The sequence below is a fragment of the Kwoniella bestiolae genome, chromosome 6, assembly GCF_000512585.2.
Source record: "Kwoniella bestiolae CBS 10118 chromosome 6, complete sequence".
NCBI lineage: Eukaryota > Fungi > Basidiomycota > Tremellomycetes > Tremellales > Cryptococcaceae > Kwoniella > Kwoniella bestiolae.
In genome coordinates, this window is record NC_089246.1 from 283634 (window position 1) to 307740 (window position 24107).

General features: G+C 47.2%; 7 protein-coding genes across 7 annotated transcripts; 3 read left to right on the forward strand and 4 right to left on the reverse strand.

The window, feature by feature from the left end:
* Positions 1 to 10: 10 nt before the first annotated feature.
* On the forward strand, positions 11 to 3212 carry I302_107318 (uncharacterized protein; the record flags this gene model as incomplete). Its single annotated transcript, XM_065870436.1, has 6 exons — positions 11 to 13; positions 71 to 345; positions 407 to 876; positions 930 to 2374; positions 2494 to 2802; positions 2928 to 3212. The coding sequence occupies 6 exons, from the start codon at positions 11 to 13 to the stop codon at positions 3210 to 3212; spliced, it is 2787 nt and encodes a 928-aa protein (XP_065726508.1).
* Positions 3213 to 3504: 292 nt separating this feature from the next.
* Positions 3505 to 5037, reverse strand: I302_107319 (uncharacterized protein; the record flags this gene model as incomplete). Its single annotated transcript, XM_019193553.1, has 5 exons — positions 3505 to 3783; positions 3868 to 4245; positions 4335 to 4411; positions 4532 to 4828; positions 4962 to 5037. The coding sequence occupies 5 exons, from the start codon at positions 5035 to 5037 to the stop codon at positions 3505 to 3507; spliced, it is 1107 nt and encodes a 368-aa protein (XP_019045030.1).
* A 1220-nt stretch (positions 5038 to 6257) lies between these two features.
* I302_107320 (uncharacterized protein) lies at positions 6258 to 8124 on the reverse strand (the record flags this gene model as incomplete). Its single annotated transcript, XM_019193552.1, has 5 exons — positions 6258 to 6452; positions 6521 to 6706; positions 6913 to 7090; positions 7267 to 7361; positions 7423 to 8124. 5 exons carry the CDS (start codon positions 8122 to 8124, stop codon positions 6258 to 6260), a joined length of 1356 nt encoding a protein of 451 aa, XP_019045029.1.
* Positions 8125 to 8715: 591 nt separating this feature from the next.
* On the reverse strand, positions 8716 to 9641 carry I302_107321 (uncharacterized protein; the record flags this gene model as incomplete). The annotated part of the gene is made up of 3 exons (XM_019193551.1): positions 8716 to 8754; positions 8827 to 8976; positions 9057 to 9641. The coding sequence occupies 3 exons, from the start codon at positions 9639 to 9641 to the stop codon at positions 8716 to 8718; spliced, it is 774 nt and encodes a 257-aa protein (XP_019045028.1).
* Positions 9642 to 11335: 1694 nt separating this feature from the next.
* Positions 11336 to 17788, forward strand: I302_107322 (uncharacterized protein; the record flags this gene model as incomplete). The annotated part of the gene is made up of 18 exons (XM_065870437.1): positions 11336 to 11451; positions 11523 to 11931; positions 11993 to 12278; positions 12336 to 12583; positions 12641 to 15036; positions 15118 to 15179; positions 15259 to 15330; positions 15412 to 15503; positions 15574 to 15698; positions 15791 to 15942; positions 16005 to 16091; positions 16196 to 16314; positions 16382 to 16469; positions 16538 to 16660; positions 16758 to 17108; positions 17225 to 17426; positions 17523 to 17646; positions 17738 to 17788. The coding sequence occupies 18 exons, from the start codon at positions 11336 to 11338 to the stop codon at positions 17786 to 17788; spliced, it is 5103 nt and encodes a 1700-aa protein (XP_065726509.1).
* Positions 17789 to 18143: 355 nt separating this feature from the next.
* Positions 18144 to 19545, forward strand: I302_107323 (uncharacterized protein; the record flags this gene model as incomplete). The annotated part of the gene is made up of 4 exons (XM_019193549.1): positions 18144 to 18288; positions 18779 to 18889; positions 19032 to 19209; positions 19473 to 19545. The coding sequence occupies 4 exons, from the start codon at positions 18144 to 18146 to the stop codon at positions 19543 to 19545; spliced, it is 507 nt and encodes a 168-aa protein (XP_019045026.1).
* A 466-nt stretch (positions 19546 to 20011) lies between these two features.
* I302_107324 (uncharacterized protein) lies at positions 20012 to 23166 on the reverse strand (the record flags this gene model as incomplete). The annotated part of the gene is made up of 4 exons (XM_019193548.1): positions 20012 to 20127; positions 20190 to 20319; positions 20428 to 21850; positions 21923 to 23166. The coding sequence occupies 4 exons, from the start codon at positions 23164 to 23166 to the stop codon at positions 20012 to 20014; spliced, it is 2913 nt and encodes a 970-aa protein (XP_019045025.1).
* Positions 23167 to 24107: the final 941 nt, after the last annotated feature.

Below are 24107 nucleotides of genomic sequence, written 5' to 3' on the forward strand. Positions count from 1 at the left end.
GACTATCATAATGGTAAGCTCCAGCTCCGCAGTCAGTCCTGGAGAACTCCGCGAGCTGACACGTCAATAGTCATCACCACCCATACCTCCTTCCTCGCAACCGAGAACAAAGCGTCAACGATCCCGTTCCAGATCACCCACAGCAGGGCCATCAGGTCCTCGTTCTTCCCCTCCTCCTTCATCACTCCCTCCGTCCTCCCCACCTGCACCCTTCTCAGACTTCGGTGACGAAGCCGATGTTGGGGATGATGCCGAGGTGGAAATGAGACAGATGGGGAGGGCTAGAGAAGGGGATGATGATGAGGATGAAGATGGAGAGGATCTGTTCAACGATAGGATGATGGAGTGAGTAACTACGCGAAACCATTGAGACATCAGTGCTGATGACTTTGTCAATACTCTACAGAGACTATGATGCGAATGATCAACTTGATACCTACTCCCAAGCAGATTTGGATGATCGATCCTCAGTCGCCGAAATGACCCGTGGCGAACGACTCGCCGCTGAACGAGCGATGGACCGACGAGATAGGGGATTGAGCGGAAGACGAGCGGGAAGACGAGATCATATGCCTGCTTTCCTTCAGTCTGATGATGAAGATATGGATGGTCTCGGTGAAGGGCCCTTGGCAGGTATCAATACCCGAAGAAGAAGGAGACAGTATGACGAGAGGATGGACGAGGATGATGCGGGAGAGGAGGAAGAAATGTCACTGGAACATCTGGGTGATGTCAAAGCTGCCTCTATTGCTGAATGGGTCTCCATCGACTCTGTCAGAAGAGCTGTACAAAAGCACTTTAGAAGTTTCTTGATGACTTATGTCGATGAGAATGGTCAATCGGTTTATGGTCAACGAATCAAGCATTTGGGAGAAAGTGAGTAGACCGACCATTTTGATCCTGTCGAAGCTAATCTTCTACCAATTCAGTCAACTCTGAATCCCTCGAGGTATCTTTCCTCCATTTGGCTCAGTCTCGACCTATCTTAGCGTACTTCCTCGCCAACTCCCCTCAACCGATGTTAGCACTCTTCGACGAAGTCGCCCTAGAAGCTATCCTCCTATACTACCCATCATACGATAACATTCACTCTGAAATCCATGTGCGAATCACCGAATTGCCAACTTCCCTTTCACTTCGAGATTTACGTCAATCCAACTTGAACTGTCTTGTGAGAGTCAGCGGCGTAGTTACACGAAGAACCGGTGTCTTCCCTCAACTGAAATACGTTAAATTCGATTGTGGTAAATGCGGTGCGACTTTGGGTCCTTTCTTCCAAGATACCAACAAAGAGTTGAAGATCTCTTTCTGTTCTGCTTGTGAGAGCAGAGGTCCATTCAGCGTCAACTCCGAACAAACCGTTTACAGAAACTACCAGAAGATGACTTTACAAGAATCACCTGGAAGTGTCCCTGCTGGTCGATTACCTCGACATAGGGAAGTGGTTCTGTTGTGGGATCTTATCGATATGGCTAAACCTGGAGAGGAGATTGAAGTTACTGGTATCTATCGAAACAACTTCGACGCTTCACTCAACACGAAGAATGGATTCCCCGTATTCTCAACCGTGCTAGAAGCCAATCACATCAACAAGAAAGAAGATTTGTTCGCTGCTGTCAGGCTGACCGAGGAGGATGAGAAGATGATTCGATCAATGGCCAAAGATGAACGAATCGCCAAGAGAATCGTCAAGTCCATTGCACCTTCCATCTATGGTCATGACGATATCAAGACCGCTATTGCGTTATCACTCTTCGGTGGTGTTCCTAAAGATATCAATCGAAAACATCGGATTCGAGGTGATATCAACGTGTTGTTACTCGGTGATCCCGGTACAGCCAAATCTCAATTCCTCAAATACGTCGAGAAAACAGCTAGTAGAGCGGTATTCACCACTGGTCAGGGAGCTTCCGCAGTGGGTTTGACCGCTTCCGTAAGGAAAGATCCAATCACCCGAGAATGGACATTGGAGGGCGGTGCGTTGGTTTTAGCGGATAAAGGACATTGTCTCATCGACGAGTTCGATAAGATGAATGATGCGGACCGAACATCGATTCACGAAGCAATGGAACAACAATCCATCTCAATCTCCAAAGCTGGTATCGTCACTTCCCTTCAGGCTCGATGTGCTATTATTGCAGCTGCGAACCCTATCAGAGGAAGATATAACCCTACGATACCTTTCCAACAGAATGTGGAACTTACGGAACCTATCTTGTCGCGTTTCGACGTTCTGTGCGTGGTCAAAGATGCGGTGGATCCTGTGCAGGACGAGATGCTTGCTCAGTTCGTTGTGGGCTCTCATTTGAGATCGCACCCGCAGTTCAACGAGGCGAGGGACGAGGTTAATGTGACTACTTCGGTTGATGCTGATGTGAGTGTTATTCCATCTGTTACTAGTTCCAATTATACTACCCGTTCTTCCAATCATGCTCCCGATAACATATATACCGATCTCCAGAGAGTGATGGCTGATGATGACTCCTGATCTAGATCATCCCCCAAGATGTCCTCCGAAAATACATCATGTACTCGAAAGAACACATCCGACCTAAACTCCATCAATTAGATCAAGATAAACTTGCCAGACTCTATGCGGATTTACGAAGAGAATCTCTAGCAACTGGATCGTTCCCCATCACTGTCAGACACTTGGAATCGATGATTAGGATGTCGGAAGCTTCCGCGAAGATGCACTTGAGGGAGTACGTCCGAAGCGATGATATTGATTTGGCGATTCAGGTGGCGGTGGGGAGCTTCGTTAATGCTCAGAAGATGAGTATTAAGAAGACTTTGGAGAGGGTGAGTGGGGTTTGGTTTTTATCCTTCACTTTACGTCTGTCCTGTCCACAGCATCATCATGTTCATATGACCTCTTCTCGCCTATACGTATAACAATGTTTTGCTAATGCTCATCACGTAAATAGGGCTTCCGAAAATACGTCCACCAAGCCACCGACCACGAAGAACTTCTTGCATTCCTGCTCGGTCAGATCGTCAAGGAATTATCCCAGCAATACAGATTACAACGTGGAACCGACTTGGAGAAAGTACAGATCAAGTTGAATCAGTTGAAAAAGCGAGCAAAGGAATTGGAAATATACGATGTGGGACCTTTCTTGAGGTCTCAGTTGTTTAGGACTAATGGGTATAGGATGGTTGATACGGATGGTCAAGGGAAGGTCATTGAGAAGGTTTTTACTAGGGGTTAGAGCAGCTTGAGCTCAGTGGTCTGAAATCGTTGGTTCTTGGTAGTTTTGCTTGTTACGGTGTGCGTTTCGTTTCTGCTACTTGGATATATTTAGGTTCTAATTGTATATGTATTTGACCTGATCTGAATAGCATTTGACCATTCATCAATTCTGCACTGATGGGATTTCAGCCGGCAAAATCTAATTCATTCAAGCGGGAAATTTAACAAACCCCCAAAGTTCAAAATTGATAGGAAATATAGATATCTCATGTTGTTCCCGTTGATCATACCTCACATTTTGCTTCTTTCACCTAATCATGGTACTTCCCCTTAAAACCCTCTACAATCTCCTCATCCTCCCTCTCTCTATAGTTCTGTCTCTTCTTCTGCTGCCAAGTCTGCTTGAGCTTGACGAACTCTCCCATAGTAGGTACCTTGTATCCGCCCTTCTCGAACTCATTCTGTGTGAACCCCTCTCGTTCGAGTAAGGGGGATTTAATGGTGCTCAGAGGGAGGTCGTTGGATGGGCGAGCGAAGTACAGGAGACCTAGTCGGTCGTATTGATTTTGATCGGGTGGGGGGACTGACACCTATCATTGTATTATATGGTATCAGCATCAAGTACTGGTGATATTGAATATGTTGTAGGATAGTAGGTATGAGTGAGGACTGACCCGATGGACAGTACTCTTGATATAACCCCCCGTGAGGAAACTCAACGCATCGCACGTATTTACCGTCAAGCTTCCATCAAGGGGTTTAGCCCACTTCCAATCATTCGTCTTATGATCTTTGATTTGCAAGGCAGCGACAGGCTGACGGAACAATAATGTCAATGTACCCAAATCTGTATGACCTAGAGAATACAGTCCATCTCCTTCCTCTGTTAGGGTGCGGAGCTGCTCGCCTGAGAAATGGCGGTACATCATGTATCGGAGGTGGTCTTCTGAGGGGGTGGAGTATTTGTGGAGGTTTATGAAGAAGTCTTCGGGGAGTTCGAGGGCGAGGGCTATGAGGGCGTGGAGGGGGTCGAGGACGTTGGTGTGGAGGGACTATAGGTTACGTTAGCGTTCGACCTCGATTATAGGGCTATGATCGGAAGTGGACGTAGTATGATGGGTTAGGCGGGACCAACACATACTCTGGCAAATTCCTCGATCTCGCCGAGGTTGGCTTTGATCACGTCTGGATGATCTCTATCGTGATATCCGTCAAATTCTGCGATATGATACATCAAGTCAGCTCATCTGCACATCACACATTGACAAAGCCCTCTGTCCCTACACAGCATACGTTTGAAGGGGATATCACGTCCCGCTAGATAGAGTAGAAACCCACTAGGTATGTTATAAACCTCCGTCTGATCCTTCACTCCCCCAGCTAACACAGCCCTCCCAGCGGGTCTGTACCCATTATACTCCCCATTCTCCAGATCAGGGATATACTTGGACTTCTCCTCCAACGGTAGATCGTAGAACTTGGATCCGAGGTAGAATTGTCGATCGACTTTCTCCTGCGGGATACCGAAGTTGGTCACGTAGAAGAAACCTTTGGTGCGAATTGCTTCGATCAGGGTTTGGGCGAGCTCGGTTTTACCTTCGGGGGTGGAGAATTTGGAAAGGTCGATTGTGGGTACTGCTCATGGGATTAGCTTTGTTTGACACATTTGGTAGACGACTTGATTGGCAACGAGGCGAGGGAGACTGAAGATTCCAAGTATATGACATCTGCAGAACTTAGACAAACGAGGGAAAGGATGAACACTCACAGTCGGCCCAGTCTAGATTCTCCTTCGTCTCGGGGACATAATCGTACTTGAAAATCTGAGGTACAGCGATAGGCATCTTGAAAGTTACTCAGCAGTGATGGTATTTGTGGACAGAAGGACGTAGCGTTTGAGGCTCAGGTTGAAGAGGTCACAGTGATATGTACATATATGAGTATTGCATGTCCCGACTTTCACCAATCTATCCCATCTCGCCTGCTAATATTGTCAGATGACGAGCTAACCTGCAAATAAGTCGTGATCGTTACTCAACATCGGTCGAGTCCGATACCGAGACGGTTCACATGCTTATTTGTCCACAGAAATAATGATGCACCGTTTTGCTGAGTAGTTTCTGTAACAAGTTCAACCGTCAGACGCGCTGTATCAAGAGAAAACAACTAAACAGTATGAGTATTGCTCATCGATGGCGTGATTCTTGATTCACATTTCATCGTCGACGTCCGTTTATTCGGATATGTCCGAGTTGATAAGATTACAGGGCAGAACTCGATCTTCTCCGAATAGTGTCTCCGCAACCACAATCACATCCCTCTCCAGGTCAACGGACATCCTCGATGGTTTAAAATCCCACAGATGTTCTTTCCGTATCCATTTGCTCGATTCTCCATCAACTCGTTCTTCGTACTCCACCAATTTTGCCCACTTCGGGTGCCCTTGATCTTGAACGGGCTTAGTTCTGAGAATGCTGGTGACCACCCGGTGATTACGAGCACCACGTATCCACTCGCCTGGTCCTATTGTAAGGGTACTATGTTTCGTTGAGAACGATGCGAGATTGTTTTCCAGCCGCAAGAAACTTTGGAGCTGTTCATATGATGATGCGGAAGGGTACTCTTCTGAAGACGAAAGGCTCGACAACGGCGCAAAACCATATAGATAACGATAAAGTCGTAATTGTGACTTGACTGATCGTGTGATGATCCGGCTGAAGCGTCGACAGACACCGGCGCATTGGATTAGGGACAAGGCGTCCAGGTTATGGAAAATCTATTCCAATACTTCGTCGGTCATTGTCTCAAGATTGTCGTAGTATTTGGCACCCCAGAAGGAGCTCTTCAAGGTGGATTATGAGGAATGAGGAGCAGATAGAAGTAGGCAAGGAATATGTAGCAGATCCATACGAAGGTTGAGAGGAGGAAATCGACGTCTCAAAACCTAACATTGTGCTGCTTGAATACATACACAAGTCAAAAGGCGACGAAGTACGTGTCTGAAACCGCAAATGACGTACTTGCCAACTAGTTTACGGGATACATGTGTGTGCTACATTACGAGTCACATCCAATCCATTATGCTGATTGTTTCTTTCGCCTTTGCATTCTGGAAGAACAATCTCTTTCCGTCAAAAAACGTCGTTGATCTAGACTCGACATCCCTGTGAAGCCGATACACAGCCGTACGAGTGACTGCACCCAGAGATTCTGGCGTAAACTCAGAACGGGTTGTAGCGATATCGGACAAGGATGTACTCTGAACGCAGCGGCAATCAGTCAATAGCAGCCAGCTGATAATGAAGTTGAATATATGGGAAGGCTCACTTTATCATGGTCCCCGGCCACTGCTGTATTTACCAAATCTATCCTTTCACCCATTCCGCCCAGAGTGGTCCCTATAGCTCCTGGTCCTAGAAACCTACAAAGATGCTGATTCAGATCATGACACCACAACCTCATCTCACCAGATGGCGCATACTTGGTCCAGCCAAATATCTTCAGGTTCCCCGCCTGGGAACTCACAGCCTCAGATATATGACTGACTGACTTGTCCTCGAAATGGATATAGGAGAAGGGAAACCATTCTGCCAGACCAAATGTTTGGACCACATCAACACCTCTGACATGCTTCTTCAGAAGCCGATTAGATCGATGTAGATCGATAGATGTTGACCTTGCTCTGTGAGATCTGTCGCTTCATTCGAAGAGATACGCACATGTATTGGGAGGATGCCGTTTTTCCGGTGGAAGCCCGATATGTATCCTTTCATCGATGGTTGAGGTTGATCTTCTGGATACAGCTCACGTATCTTACTGATGATATAAGACGGGAGGTCGGATAGCTCTCTGGGATAGATGAGCTTATAGGTTGGCTCGTGGATCGTGACGGTATCGCTGGGGTTGGAGAAAAGTATGGGAGCAAGATCGTATATGAATATACGTCAATCCAAGCCGGATTTGACCTCTGAATTTCCAGGCCTACGAGCGATAAATCATTTTGGCGGGTTTTAGCATTCGCATCGCTCGATGCTCCCAGTTTGGGTAGCGCAGGTGTAGATTGACAAACTCACCAACGCTCGGTAGTGTTGGCTGAGAACAGAATACAATTTGGCCAAATGTAATGGGCTCGATAACGCTGGGTAACGCTAGGCGGAAGGTTGATCGTCTACGTTCACATCAGCCTAGCCCCAACTGGACGATCTCGAGCGGAAGCAGTAATGACTCACCACCTTTCGCTGACCATCGATCAGGCTGTAGATATGAAGCCTCGGTTTCGCTACTAGAACGATTGTATTCAGCCGGCCAAGGAGCATGCTCGAAGCCATGTGGCTGACATGGATAGCCTCACAATAGCTTGAATGTACTGCTAACGATATCGATTTAATCACCATCTGGTGATTGTCGGATACTCCCTTCACCAACACCAAATCCCTCTCTAGGTCTATCATCAGGTCGGGGGTGTCTGGCCGAAAATCCCATATATGCTCTTTCCTTTCCCAGGTGCTCTTAGCCGACTCCGCTTGTTCTGTGTATTCTACCATTAATTTCCACTTGCCCTCTTCTCGATCGCCGGCGCGTAGAACTCTGTCAAATATGGCTACCACCTTTCCTTTGTACGCGGCATGAAAACGCCCATTTGATCCGATGATCAAAATATCATGCCTGGGTGTGAACTCTGTGAAACTCTTCTCCATATGGATGAGGTTGCGAAGCTGTTTGAGCACCGACACCTTCTGACCTTCGAATGGACTGGATGACGGTGGAGACTGCTCAACATTGAGCAAATGACGATATAGGCTCAGCTGTAAGGACGTGGAGCGGGTGATTATTCTGTTGAAACGTTGGTCTACCTGAGCGCATCGGAGTATTGATCGCGGGTCGAGGTTGTCAAACATCGCTTCCCATAGATCGTTTGTCGTTCGATACATCTTGCGAGCTTTGAGTTCGAAACCGTAACTGCGACTTATGTATTGATTGTTGAAATTGTGAACATGTGAATATCCCAGTCAACCTGTACAGTACATGATCGCAACCGGCAGCTCCGCCCGAGTGCGTTGTCCCCCCGTGCGATTAAATTAGCGGTAATGCAGACCATGCCTCGCCGCCCTCAGCTTACCGCTCCCTACCCCGAATCCGTCCCTTGAATTAGGATATAAATTGCATTCATGCTTTTGATCTAGCTCACTATGTTACAATCGCGAATGCATACGTTTTACCACACTCCGATAAGATCGTGCATCTCCACCGTAGCAATGGCAGACCGTGCTTAGAACTTGGGCTGCTCATTCTCAGCTCGAGTCTGGCTGCAGCCCAGCACGCCGTCCGTCAAGGTGCTGTGATGCATAACTAATGAATTGGATATCATTATGCAAATGTCGATTGAGCTTTGACGTCGACAGACCAGCATTGACAGTACTCTACGATCACATAGCGTCCCGGAGTTACAACGTCTATGACTGGCTCTATAACTGGCAGTGATATTCATGAAACTGTTCTCGGTATAAGTGGAAATACCATGTTTACCTGAAATCGAATACCACGACATTACGATCCCCCACCTGAAACGCATACATCGAACGATCAGCACCATTCATTTAGCTGGTCGCCGTGGGAGACGGAAGAGCTCTCACCGCATGTTGCAAGATCACTCTTTCTCCATCGAAGAGCATGATTGGTCTGTCATGTGCCGTTGGCTGGTAAGTGCCTTGCCGGGTTATCGCACCGAGGGAGCGAGTTGTGATATTGGAGCGGGAGTGGGCGATACTTGTGAAAGCGGGAGACTGGGACAATACAGTATTCTCAAATTAGCCTCTGACCCCTGAAGTTGTTGACCAAGGAAAGAAGTGATTGAACAATTTACCTTCTGTGGCTGTTCCATGGATGGAAAGGCTTCTGAGGGTTCCACATTGAACTTCCCCCCCAAGCCGCCCAATGCCACGGCAGGATCACCTGAGAATCTCAATAGGCGCTGATTCAACTCATGGTAAGACACCGTCATTTCCCCACTACCCTTCATTACATTCCACCGGAACATCTTCTTACTATCCACCGAGGACGATGCAAATCCAGATTCATGCTCTTCTGGAAATTCATCAACGTGAATATACGAGAAAGGGGACCATTGCTCCCATGTGACTACCATCGTCCCTTGCGGTGTGTCTTGGACTTTAGGGAGACAGCGTGTCAAGCTTCGGATATCGATGTATATCGAGAATTCCTGGCATTGGCTCGTAGAGTGTCCATGCGGTACAGCGAGGGGCAAACGGACTGTTAAGTGGATAATCCCATTCTTGGTGAATGTCCCTTCTGGATCGCCTCTGACCATCGGCTCGATGGTGGACTCGTAGATCAGAGTCGTACTCTTGAGCGCATCGTAAATGATGGTAGAAAGATCCGATGTATGTCGAGGGAAGACGAGCTGATACTTTGGTTTATCGATTTGCATCGGTTCTGACGAGATTGCCGGAAGATCGGAAAGATCGTATATATGTATGAAGTTGAGTATCTCCGTATATGAGGAGGTATTTCTTTGACTACATCACTGGTTAGATATTATTGTTGTACTCGAAAGGATGGGAGACTTACATTGGTCGCATCTCAATACCCAAGATTGCGATCAGGTTATCTGGATATAGGCAAATCGTGCGATAGATGATATGCTTGGACGATAGGCTGATTGACTGCGATCAATGGGACATCATAAGCATTTGAAATTGTTCTTGCAGGACAGCAGTAGCCTACCACGTGATGCAGGCCATCTTCCAGGCTGTATAAATGCACATTACCACCAGTCGTTACAGCGATAAGCTCCCGTGGGCCAAAGGTGATAGTTGACGGTGGTCTAATCATGCCGAACATGGTAGTTTGCTGATCCGGTAATAGCTGAATAGCGTCAACTCGCCCATTACTGATATCACTCGAGTCAGACAGAGAGATAATCTTGACCACCATCCGGGTATTGATATCGACCATTTCGCCTAAGATTACTAAATCTCGGGACAGGTCGACCGCCATGATATCGGGGTTGGGTTGGAAGTTGCATGTATGCTCTGTCCTTATCCAGGATGTGTTGTCTTCCGTATGCTCTACTAGGTATATCCATTTTCCCACTTCTTTCTGACAAGGTATTGGCGGATCAAGTTTGGTGATCACCCTTCCATGCGAGGCAGCGCAGATTACTTCTTTTGGGCCAATCACCAGAGATCGTTGAGCAGGCATGAAAGATGAGAAGCTCTGTTCAAGCTGGACAAGGTCGATCAGTCTTTCATGCGGTGTCTTCGTCGATTGGTTGTTCCTTGCAAAGCTCGTTGATGGGATGTCATGCAGATATTGATGTAGGACCAGCTGTATACTGCTTGAACGAGTGACTATTCTGTTGAACCGCCGGTAGACTCTAGCGCATGTAATAAGGGATAGAGGATCGAGTGATGCGAGGACGATTTCCCATAACTGGTCTGTCATTCGATCCATCTCTTTTTTTGGTATTCCACCTGCATATAGCTGGGGGAGGAGGTGGATACCGATTGAGCTTGTTGAAGAGGGTTCGAAAGGCAAACGCGTAAAGCACTTGAGTCTGATGGGTGGATATTTGATCGGAGTTGACCGTAGTAGTAGATGAATCACGTCACACGTCATGTATTATTAGCGCCGCGCAGTGGTGAAAAGCGAAAGGTTTTAGCTTATCTTCTGGCTCATACATGAGTATCCCTTTCATCCTACTCCTACTCTCAACGAAATAATCATCCTCTCTGTGTACATAACATAGCTCCATCAAAGCATAACACTCGTTATCCCAAGGAGTATTTCATATACGACGAACAACGGTTAAGGATACGGATACGGCACGATCCCATAACAGCCTTTCACAACTCGATTTCAGTTCAACTTGTGTTATTGTGGTATTCACCTTTAAAGGGTTCAAAGGACACCGTTGTGTAAAAGGTATATAACCAACTCGCAAAACATTCAGTTTTAGATTGTAGGGACCAAACATTGGGAAACAGCACTTGTGATCTTGTGAGACGAATTATCTTACTGGGTACCAACATCAACATCGGCCGAAGATTAGTGTATCCCCCACTCTCTGATCACATCTCCTTGCCTACCATCAAACAACAACACACGATTGATGGCCCCACAATGAGCACGATCCTTGGCTTCGAGACCCTGTCGACCAAAGTAGCTGAAATAGCAAGTAAGGCTACTTGTGAGGATGTATGGGATGGGACGGATTTTACACGTTGTTTTAAGGAGAGGTGAGGGCTAGTCCATATTCATATGTACCACGACCTTATGTTGAGGAAGCGCGCTGACTCCTGGCTGGCAGGTATATATCCAACTTCCCACTCATTCTCATTGCCCTCTCTGCCCTGTACATCTTGGGCATAGCCATCCTCCCTCGTTACCTCTCCTCATCCCCATACAGACCTATATCCCCAGACACTCTCATCTCACCTTCAGCATCATCCGATCTCGCCAAGCTTGAATCCAACGTCATACTGGATGCAGTGGCATCGAACTTGAAACCTTCGAGCAAATCCTCAGCTAGAAAAGGTAGATTATCAGATGGCGAGGCGGAGCAGATAGTGAATGACTGGAAAGATGGTAGTCGGAAGTCCGAGTCGAAATGGCGGAGGTTGAGATTCTGGGTTGGACTTATAGGTGCTTTGGCGTGGTTCGAGTTGGAAATTGCCAGAGGAGCTATAGAAGGAAGCTGGAAAGACGCTATACTCCCTGTACGTCTCCCTCTGGCTGCGATACGACCTGCTGAGACTAATATAAACGATGTTCGTATAGGCATGGCTAGCTCTGATAGCTCTCGTCCCCTCGTCTCCTTTGACAGCTATCCTCACCATCCATATCCTTCCCTCTCTCATCCTCTTCCGATCGAATACCATCCAACCTCACACTTCGTCGCTTAGAATCGCTAGTGGTGTAGTAGAGGTGGTGTACTGGGTAGCGATGATCAGCATACCATACTCAGAAGGACTGGATAGATTGTTAGATGGAGGTGTTTCTCAGGGAGGTGGTACTTCGGGTAGCTACGGAGAGAAGCTACCAAAACACTGTGAAGAGCCTGCGTGTGAGTGGACTCTCTTCTCCTCAAATTGTATTTTCTGACCGCTTTGTTCGTATGTAGCAACATTTTCTAGAGCGACCTACTCTTTCCTCCTTCCTCTACTGTTCAAACACTATTTCAAGCCAATAACACTCAACGACATCCCCGCTATAAGGGAGGATGACTCAGCCTCGTCCTCTCTTGGTGCTTTTAGGGCTTTCCGAGCAGGGAGGGATAAAGATCATGTGGCAAAAACTGGCGAAAAGAGGATAAGGAATCTTGGAGCAGATCTGTTTTGGTTCTTCTTGCCTGAGCTGGCCATGCAATGTGTGAGTAGAATCCTCACAGACAAATCTCAATGTTATTAACATCATATTCTGCGACAGATCTGGGCTATTGTCTTTGTCATGTTCCAATATCTCCCTCCAACTGGTCTTCGACTCCTGCTGCAATATGTCAAAGAGCGCGATACCTCATCTCAACCAGGACACGTTGCGGTGTTGTACGTGGCTATGATGGCCGGAGGACAGATACTCAGTGTCATCCTGATGGGTCAATCTCTCTTCATCGGTCGACGTCTTTGTATACGAATGAGAGCCATCATCATATCGGACGTTTTCGCCAAAGCCCTTCGTCGACGAGATCTATCCGGAAACGTCAAGAAGACCAAACTTGACAAGAATGGTAAAATCGTGGAAGATCCCGAAGCTGCAGCAAGTGAAGGTAAAATTGCGAACCTGGTCTCGGTCGACGCTTTCACCATATCCGAGATATGCGCCTATGTCTACTACCTCGTTTCTTGTCCTTTCGCTGTCATCCTCAACTCATACCTTCTCTACAAGACCCTTGGCGCAGCTTCATTCGCTGGTACAGCCGTTCTTATTGCCTTGATGCCTCTCCAAGGTCTCATTGGTCGACTTTATACTATATACCAAAAGCGTTTCATGGCTGCTACCGATGCCAGGTTGGAGAGTGTCACCGAGGTCATTGCTCATATCAAGTTGATCAAATTCAATGCGTGGGAAGACAAATTCTTCGAAAGAATGGGTATCACTCGAAAGAAGGAATTGGGAGTACTGGCACTTCGGTTCGCCACTACCACCTTATTCCAAGTGTTTGTATGGGGTACACCAGTCTTGGTCACCGGTGTAGCCTTCGCAGTACACAGCATGGTTCTCAAACAACCTCTTACCGCCGATCGAGCTTTCGCTTCCTTGATACTGTTCAACATGCTCAAGGATCCATTGGCGCTGTTCCAAGATACCTTGACTCGACTACTTCAGGCGTATACCTCCTGCGGACGTATTCAAGCCTACCTCGACGAACCTGATACTCTGAAATACCGTCAACTATCTACCCCTAGTCCTGGTGAACCAACTATAGGGTTCAAGAATGCCATTCTTGGTTACGCAACCCATGAAGACCTGCATCAACTTTCTGACGAAGATGCTGAGCCGTTCGTTCTTGGTGAATTAGATCTCGCTTTCCCGGTGGGGGGTTTGAGTATCATTGCTGGACCTGTCGGATCAGGTAAAACGACCTTGATCCTTGGTTTACTGGGTGAAGCGATGTTACTTCAAGGTAAAGTGTTTATGCCGGACGATCACGCCAATCGAGATATATGTCCTATCGACCCTGCGACTGGGCTAGCAGATACTATCGCCTATTGTTCTCAGACGCCCTGGTTGATTGGCGCATCCATAAAGGAGAATATCGTGTTTGGGTCGGAATGGGATTCAGAGAGATATAACGCCGTAGTGGATGCTTGTGCATTGAGGAGGGATTTCGAGATCTTCGAGCTAGGCGATGAGACTGAAGTAGGAGAAAAAGGAACGACATGCTCCGGCGGTCAAAAAGCTAGAATCGCCTTGGCGAGGGCTGTGTATTCACCGGCCAAGACGATTATACTGGATGATGTCCTTTCTGCGGTCGATGCTCAGACCGCTAGACACCTGTACGATAATGTCCTTCGGGGGGAATTGATAGAAGGCCGAACGGTAATTATGGTAACTCATCAAGTCAGTCTCGTCGCTCCCGCTTCGAAATTCGTCGTCATGTTAGATAATGGTGGAGTGGTAGCTTCTGGTACACCTAGCGAACTTTCCTCTGAAGGGTTATTGGACCTTCATGGAACGGACAGTGACCCGTCTACACCTACCGCCACGGGCAGTTCTTCAACCTTTACTTCCTCGGATATACCCACGGCCGATCAAGCCAAGGATAAAACTCAAGATCTGATTGAACCTGTTCTGGACGATCAACCAATAGAAATCTCAGAAGCTCAAAAGCAGCAGGAAGTTGATAAAGCGACGGAGCAAACTTCGGAAGAAGTGAAATTGGATAAACAGCTCGTTTCAGCCGAAACCTCAGGTCAAGGTATGGTGGGCATCGGAACATATTGGTTATACTTCAGATCGATGGGATCAGGGTTGTTCTGGTTTATCGTGATTTTCGCGTTCTTGGGATCTCAGGTGTTGCAGATTGCCAATAACACTTGGATCAAGGAATGGGCAAATGCGAATGATCATCCGACTACCTCTTCTTCTGTCATGGAGATCAGACGGATGGTTATAGATAATGTTCAAGCTCAGATAGCCAAGAAGAGATCTACACTGTTCTACCTCACGGTCTATTGGGGTATATCAGCATGTTATATACTGGCTGTAGCTGGACGAGTTGGAATTACGTTCTTTGGTGCGTTGACTGCCAGTCAGAGGTTGTATGGGAAGTTGGTGAGGAGGATTTTGGGGGCGAAGATGAGGTTCTTTGATTCAACACCTTCGTAAGTTTTTTTGAGACCTTCCTTGGGATATGTTTATGGAAAAGTGGGTGAAGAAGCTGATGTTCTATTTGCTGGGCTTAGTGGTCGGATCATGAATAGACTGAGTAAGGATATGTCTTCGATAGATCAGGAAGCTGGTGAAAGTAAGTCAATCCATAACTTAGCTACATAGGCCAGTGTGAAGTCATTGAGCTGACGACGGGTTCTTTGACTGATGTACAGTTTTGATGTACTTTGCCAACTCGTGTTTGTCGGCTGCTGCTATCTTGGTGGTCGTTACCGTATCTACACCTGGTGAGCTGCAATCTTCGTTCACGTTTACATAAAATGGTTCCTAGCTGACTTGTAGTCCGACGTGATGTCATGTCATTATAGCATTTTTGGTGGCTTTGGTACTGATCGTCTTGGCCTACTGGTTACTTGGTTCGCTGTATGTGACTACCAATAGAGAGATCAAACGGATTGATGTCAGTTTTCTCCGCTTCGTTATCAACCCCTGCGTATGTCGAGAGGCTGATTGTGACGTCCACCTGGCAGAGTGTCACCCGATCACCCATATTCATCTCCTTCTCTGAAGTCTTGGTAGGGATGTCAACTATTAGGTCGTACGGTGACAGCGCGAGATTCATGAGAAAGTTGTTCCATGAAGTGGATCAGAATACGTAAGTGGATGCTCACTTACCATTGTTCCGCTATGAATCCAGTGATACGTGTAGATCTTGTTGTGGCTGATTCTACGTTGTTGTCGGTACAGACGATGCTTCTGGTACTTATGGCAGATCAACCGACTCCTAAACAACTTCTCTAACTTCATAGGAGCCTTCGTTACTATCTTTGCAGCCGTCTTTGCGTTGCGAAACCCGGAGATGGACGCTGGTGCTGTTGGATTGTCTATCACCTATGCTTGTGGGCTTTTCATCTTCCTTCGGTTTTATGAGTTTTAAGCTGACGCAAAGGACATGGGATAGTATCATTTACTGAGTACGTTCTTTGGGTTGTGAGGCTCTATGCGGCTAGTGAGATGAGTATGAATAGTGTTGAGAGGGTTGGGGAATGTAAGTTTGCGGTGCTCCTGTTACAATTTGTCCCTTACCATGACATATACCCGATACACACCAAAGCCTAGTTGGAATCGAGCTGACATCACGTTCCTCATCAGATCTTGAGCTCGAAGTGGAAGAAGAGGAACATGCGAAAGGTATCGAACCGCCCGCTCACTGGCCTTCGAGGGAAGGCAGTGTCGTTGTCGAGAATTTGACCTGTAGATATGCTCCTCAGGTACATTCTATCTCTGCTTGAAACTGTTGTTGAGCGTCATATACTGATGATAGGGAACATCATGTAGCTCGACCCTGTTCTTCAAGGTGTATCATTCACTATCGGTCCAAGAGAGAAGATCGGTGTTTGCGGTAGAACAGGGTCAGGTAAAAGTAGTACGTTCCATGATCGACCAGCTGACGTGAAGTTGACGAACGAACAGAAGCTGATGAGTCTATGCCAGCCCTCGCTCTATCCTTCTTTAGATTCTTACATCAAGACGGAGGGAAGATCGTCATTGATGGATTGGATATTTCCAAACTCAGCTTGAACGCTTTGAGATCTAGGTTAACAATATTGCCTCAAGGTGAGTCATCTCCCTTCCCTATCCCCTCTACCTCGCATCCCGCTTCGTATTCTTCACGAACGAGCTGATCGTGATATTCTCACTTTGACTTGAATAGAGGCCCAACTATTCTCAGGGACAACGAGAGATAACCTAGACCCCTTCGACCAACATTCCGACGAATCCATCTGGGAAGCTCTTTCTCAATGCGGTCTGATCAATACCAAATCGAGGAATCCATCGAGAGTACAATCCAAATCTGATCTTACGGCGCTTACACCCACCAAGACGCCCAGCAAGAAAACGCTGAGAGGTCAAGCGAGTGTCAGGAGTCTGATGAAGAAGGTTGATAAGAAGTTGGAAAACCTGCAAGTTGACCCTAATGCGGTCGTGGAAGGAGAAGAGGAAGAGGAGAGGGTCATGATCAGGAGTTTGGAGGAGAAGGTTGCTGTTGGTGGGAAGAATTTCAGTGAGTGTATCATTTCTCAAATATCATCATTATTGCTGTCGCGTTTGACTTCGCCTGGCCTCCTCTTCGACTCTTTCACCTCGAAATTATACTGATGATCCTGTCACCTTGTCTAGGTCAAGGTCAAAGACAGCTCTTAGCCTTGGCTCGAGGCCTCCTCAAACTTCGTTCGTCCTCTTTCCTCATCATGGATGAATCGACGGCAAATCTCGATCACGCTACGGACGCTACCATCCAGAATGTGCTGAGATCGGAAATGAAGGATGTGCAGATGATCGTTATTGCTCATCGGTTGATGACTGTCTGCGGGTTGGACAAGTGAGTAATCGGATTGATATGTGTCCGGAAACAGCTCAATAGTGATAATTCCGGCTGCATATGACACTGTACTAACCGGTGTATAATATCTTACAGAATACTGGTACTGGACCACGGGAAAGTAGTCGAATTTGGAACACCTTATGAACTTATGCAGAAGGAAAATGGCTCTTTTAGGGAGTTGTGTAAGCAGTCTGGAGAGGAGACGCAATTGTTGGAGGTGAGTGCCTTCGATTTGACCTGCATCTTCTCGATGATATTCGTGATAGTTGGGTACGGTGATGCTGATTCAAGGATCTCACTACCAACAGCTCGCAAAGCAGGTCCATGAATCCAGGTCAAACGGAGATAGAACGCCTTAGAAGGAAATAGTGGTAAAAGTAGATTTGACGAGGATAAAATCTTTCCCCAAGCATGTACCGGATATAGATATATAGTTCTGTACAGTGAAGTATAATGCATACCTACCTTAGAACATATCATCCATCGCATTTTGTTTGATCGATCAAACAGAGGGAAGAAGCTGTGAAAAAGTGCCACGTTCATTCAATCTCACTTAATCCCGAAATCTCCGCCACTCATTCGCTGCTCTGCTCCCTCTGACCGGTTGCTCTCTGTCGTAGTTGATGTTATTGTCGGTCCAGTTAGAACACACCTAAATCATATAAATATACATCATAAGATCATCAGACTCAACACCATAGACAGACATACACAATGCCAGTAAAAGAGACACAAGCTAAATACCCGGTTATCGACTCGGATCCTCACTTCTCACGAGTGATTAGGTATATGAGACCTTCGGATTACGCTGTTTGGGCGGGGGCGACTGCTGCTGGACCGGGGTTGTTTTGGTTATATGGTTAGTATATCTTCCTGGGTGTTACATCTGGGCTGGAATGTATTGGAGGGATGGAACGGGATGAATTTGAACGGGAAGAACGGAACGTGGGATGTGGGATGGAAGTGGATGGCGAAGGTGGACAACGGACAGGTGGAGAGGGGGATTGGCAGGGGGGCATAGTGAATCTAGGAATATACGTTGGTTTGAGGGGACGTGGGATGACATCGGGGAAGGATTCGTGATAGAGTGTAGAAGGGATAAATGGTCGTATTGGTATGATTGGGAATAGACATCTCGGAAACGATACAGATTGTTCCTCAGAAATGGGAAGTCCAGCTTTTAGACTCAGCAAAGGGTGGAAGCTGTTTGAAAGGAGAGTTCGGGAACGGAAGATTCATTAGAGAAACGAGGGCTAGAAGAACAAGGATCGTACTATGAAGGATATGGAACAGGGCGACAAGTCAAAGTTAATCGGTCGAATTGCTGACTTTGTTTTTCCTGCGAACAGAGAAAGCCGACCCTACACAAGCTGCCAAGGCATCTCTGAGATCGGCACTACGTCTCACTGGATTCTTGGGTTTCGCAGCTGGTTTCATGTTGGCGTACCAAAACTCGAGTTGTGAGTGTGATCCCTCTCTGTCTTCCCTCTGTTCTATCGAAATACCCGTATGACTCACAGTCGTCGTACTTGAACTCTTTCGTTCAATTCTCCTCCAAACACGTTTGATATGATGTTTCGCTAATACATGACATCCACGCAGTACGATTCTGGGGTTGGCGAGAAAACTCAGCAGAAGTGACCAAAGACCAAGCTGAATTATCCGAACGAGCCAAGAACGGTCAACCATTATATGGTGAAACTGAATTGACACCTTACCTGCAAGGTGTAGCTGCTAGAAATTCCACTTTTAGTCAATTGAAATTACATGCTTTCCCTTGGTGAGTGAGGTTGTTTTATGACTGTCGATGGGGAGGTGAGGGGAGGTGGGAATGTGGTTGGAGCAATGTTGTCCAGATTGGGAGGGTAGTGTCTCAGTGGAACGACTTGGAAGGAAAGTAGTGAGCGAGATGAGCTGCATAGCCTAGAAAATCACGGAGCATGATGTTGCAGAAGAGGTCCCCTTCCGTCATGTGTCTTCCCTAGCTATGCGCATATCTACCAAAACAGACCCTCAGCTGACATCTCATGATATCCGATATAGGTTCAACGTAGCCAACCACAACGTCCACGGTGTAGACACCTCCAAATACGGTGCCGACAAACAACCCTCATAAATCTAGATCAACTCAACCTTCTTCTCCCTTGTTCCTCACTCTTCTAGAATGTAGCTCTCCAGCTTCACGCTTCATCGCACACAAATCAAGTAGATCAATTACTTTATACCTTATACCAACGTAGGATGTCCACTTGGTACACATGCATGGAAAAAATGATAAATGACAAACTGAAATCTGAATTAGTGGATATACAGGACAGGATCCTATATCATTGAATATCGCTTGCTAAGCATTCCTATCCTGCGAGCTATCAGTCCACTGTTGTCTTCGATGAGACAGCAGTGTGTTGACGGATGGGAGGTTTGTGATATGATACATGATTTTGCATGATACGTCATTATAATCCACATGAACATAACATCAGAGCTAATTTACAAATCATGAGTATAACATGTATCTCGCGATATCCAAGTACGCTTGATATACCGAGACCGAGAAGGGGTCATAAGGTTTTGCAATATGGCTAATCCACAGAAGAAGTGTCCCTCTGCTCAACGTCCGGATCCACATCCATAGAAGAGGAAGCTCGAGTGGCATCTGTACTGGAAGGTACGACGGGTGTTTTGGTAGTATCCACCGCTGATCGGACCACTCGAATATCAGCTTGTTATCGTCATTTCTGTGATTGATACGATACTCACCTTCAGACCTACACGCAGGACAGCTATTCCTGCCCTTGCTCAACCATTGATCTACGCATTCCTTGTGATACCCATGTCGACAGTTTAGGATTCGACACTCATCTTCAGGTTCGTACTCGCTTAAATAGATCTGCAAGATTCGGGAAAATCGCCAAAGTCAGTATTTGTCATCACCTGAGACATAACACTGGAATCCAGTGAATCTGCCTAAGGAGCAAATCGCAGTGAGATTACTCACCAAACACCTTTCCCCACAATTATCCAAAACCCCACCATCCCTCCTCAACCCTTCCATCTCAGACCCTTTAACAATCTTCAACCCGCTCTTCTCAATCTCCTCTTTATCCACCGTAGGCGGCTTGGCGGGGCCCATCAATTCACTGATAAGGTTCATCTCCTCATCCGTCAATGGTCCGCCAGTGATCAAGTTCGGAATAGATAGGATTGGATGATTTCGGGGGTAATTCCCTCCGATCACGTAGACGAGGTATGTATTCAATGGTCCTGAACCGGAATGATGCGAGGGTCTTCGTGTGGTCGAGGAGCGTAGACGATCCATCACTCTTTCTCGGAGTGTTCTGTGTGCTGCTGATGGTGGAGAAGAAGGAAGAGGCGAGGTGGGTCTTGCGATTGAGGGGATAGGTGTAGGTGATCGTACAGGAGATAGAGGAAGATCTGATGAACCAGCTACTGTTGATCCCATACCTGCTTCGGTTTCTACTGGGTCGGTAGGTTGGTCCGTACTGGTGGTGGACGGTTCAGACGGTGGGACCTGACCATCTACGAATGGGAAATTCGGGTGCGAGACCAGATCGTCCGTCGTCATATTGGGATTATGTCTTATGCTTCTGACTCCAATGAAGATGCAGGGCACGATTGCCTCATTCCCCTGTGCGGTATCATCACTACCTTCTGTCGAGGTAGTAGTGGATAAAGGAGGGAACATATGAGCTCTGAAGAAGTTCAGTCTTCTCGGTTGACCGTTTGTTCCCCCTGTCACTTGAGGGACGACTCCAGTTGCGCCACGAGGTAATGTTTGACCCAGTTGATGGTGGAATGATGGAATAGCAGATGAGCTAGGTCCAGCGATTGGTTGATCGAGTATCGACGGAGGTTGTTCAGTCGTAGGCGTGGCTGGTATAGGGGTGGGAACAGACGAAGGAGCAGTGACGAAACTTTCCTCATCGCCGATTTCCCTCATTTCCTCTTCTCTGATGGGCGTTTCAGGCTGAGCATCTCCTTGCTGCGCTACTCTATCAGTGATTAATGATTCTAGGGGTAATGGACCGGCAAATTCTCTGACAGCTCCCACTAAATCACCTTGTACACTCTCTAAGAACCTTTGGAAGTCTGTCGATACGATTTCAGGGCTACTATCAGAGCCAGCTTGAAGAACATCTTCGCCTTCTTCGCCTGTTGTTGTAGCCGTAGTGCTCGCACTTGGACTCGCTTGTGCCCCTTCCCTTGAGTTCTGTAATGCCGTTCTAAGATAATTGCCTAGAGCTGCTTCGACAGATTGCGCTCGATTAGGTCTAGGTCGAAGTCGATTCACGATCGATTCAAGAGCTGATGCAGCGGGTGAACGGGCGGTTGTTGTCGTTGACGGAAGGGGAGGAGACGAGGGCGCGAGTAGCGTTGTAGCAGTGGCAGCAGCGGCGACACTGTACTCGCACTGATCAGCTTTTACCCAAATGTGCTCATCGAACGGATCGTCAAGTGGGACGAGAACTCACGTTAACAGTCCACCAATCATCCTAGCCTGAGTTTCCAAGCTAGCACCATCCCTTTCTCTATCATCGCTCCTAGACCATCTATGCCTTGTATGACTCCCCTCTGACGATCTCCTATTTCTCATTCCAGGTCTTCTTCTCCCATCTGCCGCAGGAGCGGCATTCGGCCCATCTACGTTGCTCGACTCTTCCTCACTTGGTTCTTGAGAGTGAGTCTGGGCCAAACCTTGAATGATCAGAACAGCTCCAGAGGGCGGTCTCCTATTCCTAACGCTCTCCATCCTCTCTCTAGTTTCGTTCAGCTGCCTTTCTGTATCTGCTAATTCTTCTCTCGCTTGTGCTAGCCTGTTGGTCAGTTCTTCGATCGTTTCGTCGTTTTCTTCTACGTTGTTTGCTGATGTGGGATCCGCAGAAGAGGAAGAAGGAAGAGGTAATTGGGATGATCCGGGATCGCCAGGCGTAGAGAATCCCAATAATGCTGTCAACCTGTCTGACATGGTTCTTTGATTGAGCTGATGAGGAGTGGATGGCGAGGAAGATTGATTGTTCAGGTCAGGTGAGGAAGTTGATCTTCTGAACCGGTGGAATAGCCTCTCTACCGCAGGGGTAGGCGATGAGCTTGGCCAATCTGGTCCCAATGCATCTCTGATGGTCGATAAGGATCTAAGGCGTTCTTCAGAGAGTAGATCCGACGTCTCTGAGGATGGAGTCGTGGGTAAGGGGATTGATGCGGGTGAAGGTAGTGTGGCTGAGGGGATGGAGGATATCTGCGGATTTGACTGTATGGGAGAAGGAGGGGAAAGCGAGATTGAGGCCTGTGCTGGGGATGTGTGCGGATGAGGCTGTATGGATGAGGAAGAGGTAACTTCTATTATCTCTTCCATCACTTGATCTTCGGGTGTAGGTGTCTCTGATATCTGCATTGGCGAAAACGCTTCCTCCCTTGCAGGGGTGACAGTTCCCGGAGTCAGAGGGAAAATGGGACTTGTCCCTCTCGCTCTCTTCTTTCCCTCTTGTCGGCCATTGCTATGTATCGAATCTGACGTAGCACTTCCTTGTCTAAGTCTCTTTGAGCCGGAGCTCGCAGCGGTATTGGTTGAGTCGCGTCGACCGAGCGTTGATAGTCGTCGTAACGAGTTGAGTCGTGAGTGACGGCGTGGTTGAGGCGAGGATGAAGTGGAGGGAGGAGAGGATGAAGAAGAGGAAGAGGGGTTATTGTTCTGGATTTGGGAATGGGATGAACCCATCTTGCTAGAAGGAATCCAGTGTAAGCTTTGATGGTGAGAAGAGGGTCCACAAGAGAACTTACAATCACTGATTTCGTCCTCTTAATATCCTATACCAATAACAATAACATCGATTGCTAATCAAATGATACAAAGTCTCGATCAAAGGGATCGGACTTGAGATGTCGTGATGCGTTAACGGACCTGTGAATGTCGATATCGGCAAAGGGCAAACGGTTCACCCTGATGAGCTCGCTCGTTACGATGAGTGATATAAGATACTGAGGATGATATTGTTGATGTTGTTGATGAGGATGATGATGATAGAAAGACGAGGAATGATGGAATCAGTGGATGATGATGGCAGCTGGTCGCGTGGTGGCGATAAATGACACTATCTTCGGCGATATCCGCAATCGAAACAAGCAGTGACGTCCATGCCCATTCGACGGTGTATTGCGAGTGAGAAGACGGCATGACATGCATCAGCTTGGGTTTGATTGTATTCATACGAACAGATCATGTCGGGTGAAAGCACCGCTCGTCAAAGTTCCGCAAGATAATGGCAGAAGGAGTCACAAGTGGGCATCCTCGTCCGCCGATTGATCACTTCCGACCCGGCTTACCGGGATGGTCGTGTTTAGTCTGCTGAACTCCTTGGGACCGGGTGAAAGTTTATATTTGATACTTGAATGCTCCATCGTTGATATGAGCATCCACAACACGACTGACTGACTCGACTCAGTCGGACTGACAAGATTCTCTGAACACACACTGATTTGTGTGTAAGGGAATGTACAACGTTGATCGATGTAATGGGAAAGCTCATCCTGTGTGAATCGTTCGCTGATGGGGGTACAGTTGCTTCGACTGAGTAAATCAACTAACAATAAGTAAACTCAAGATGATCGATTGATCGTCAAATCAAGCATCTGATTTAAACCTGAATTATTGTTCTCACC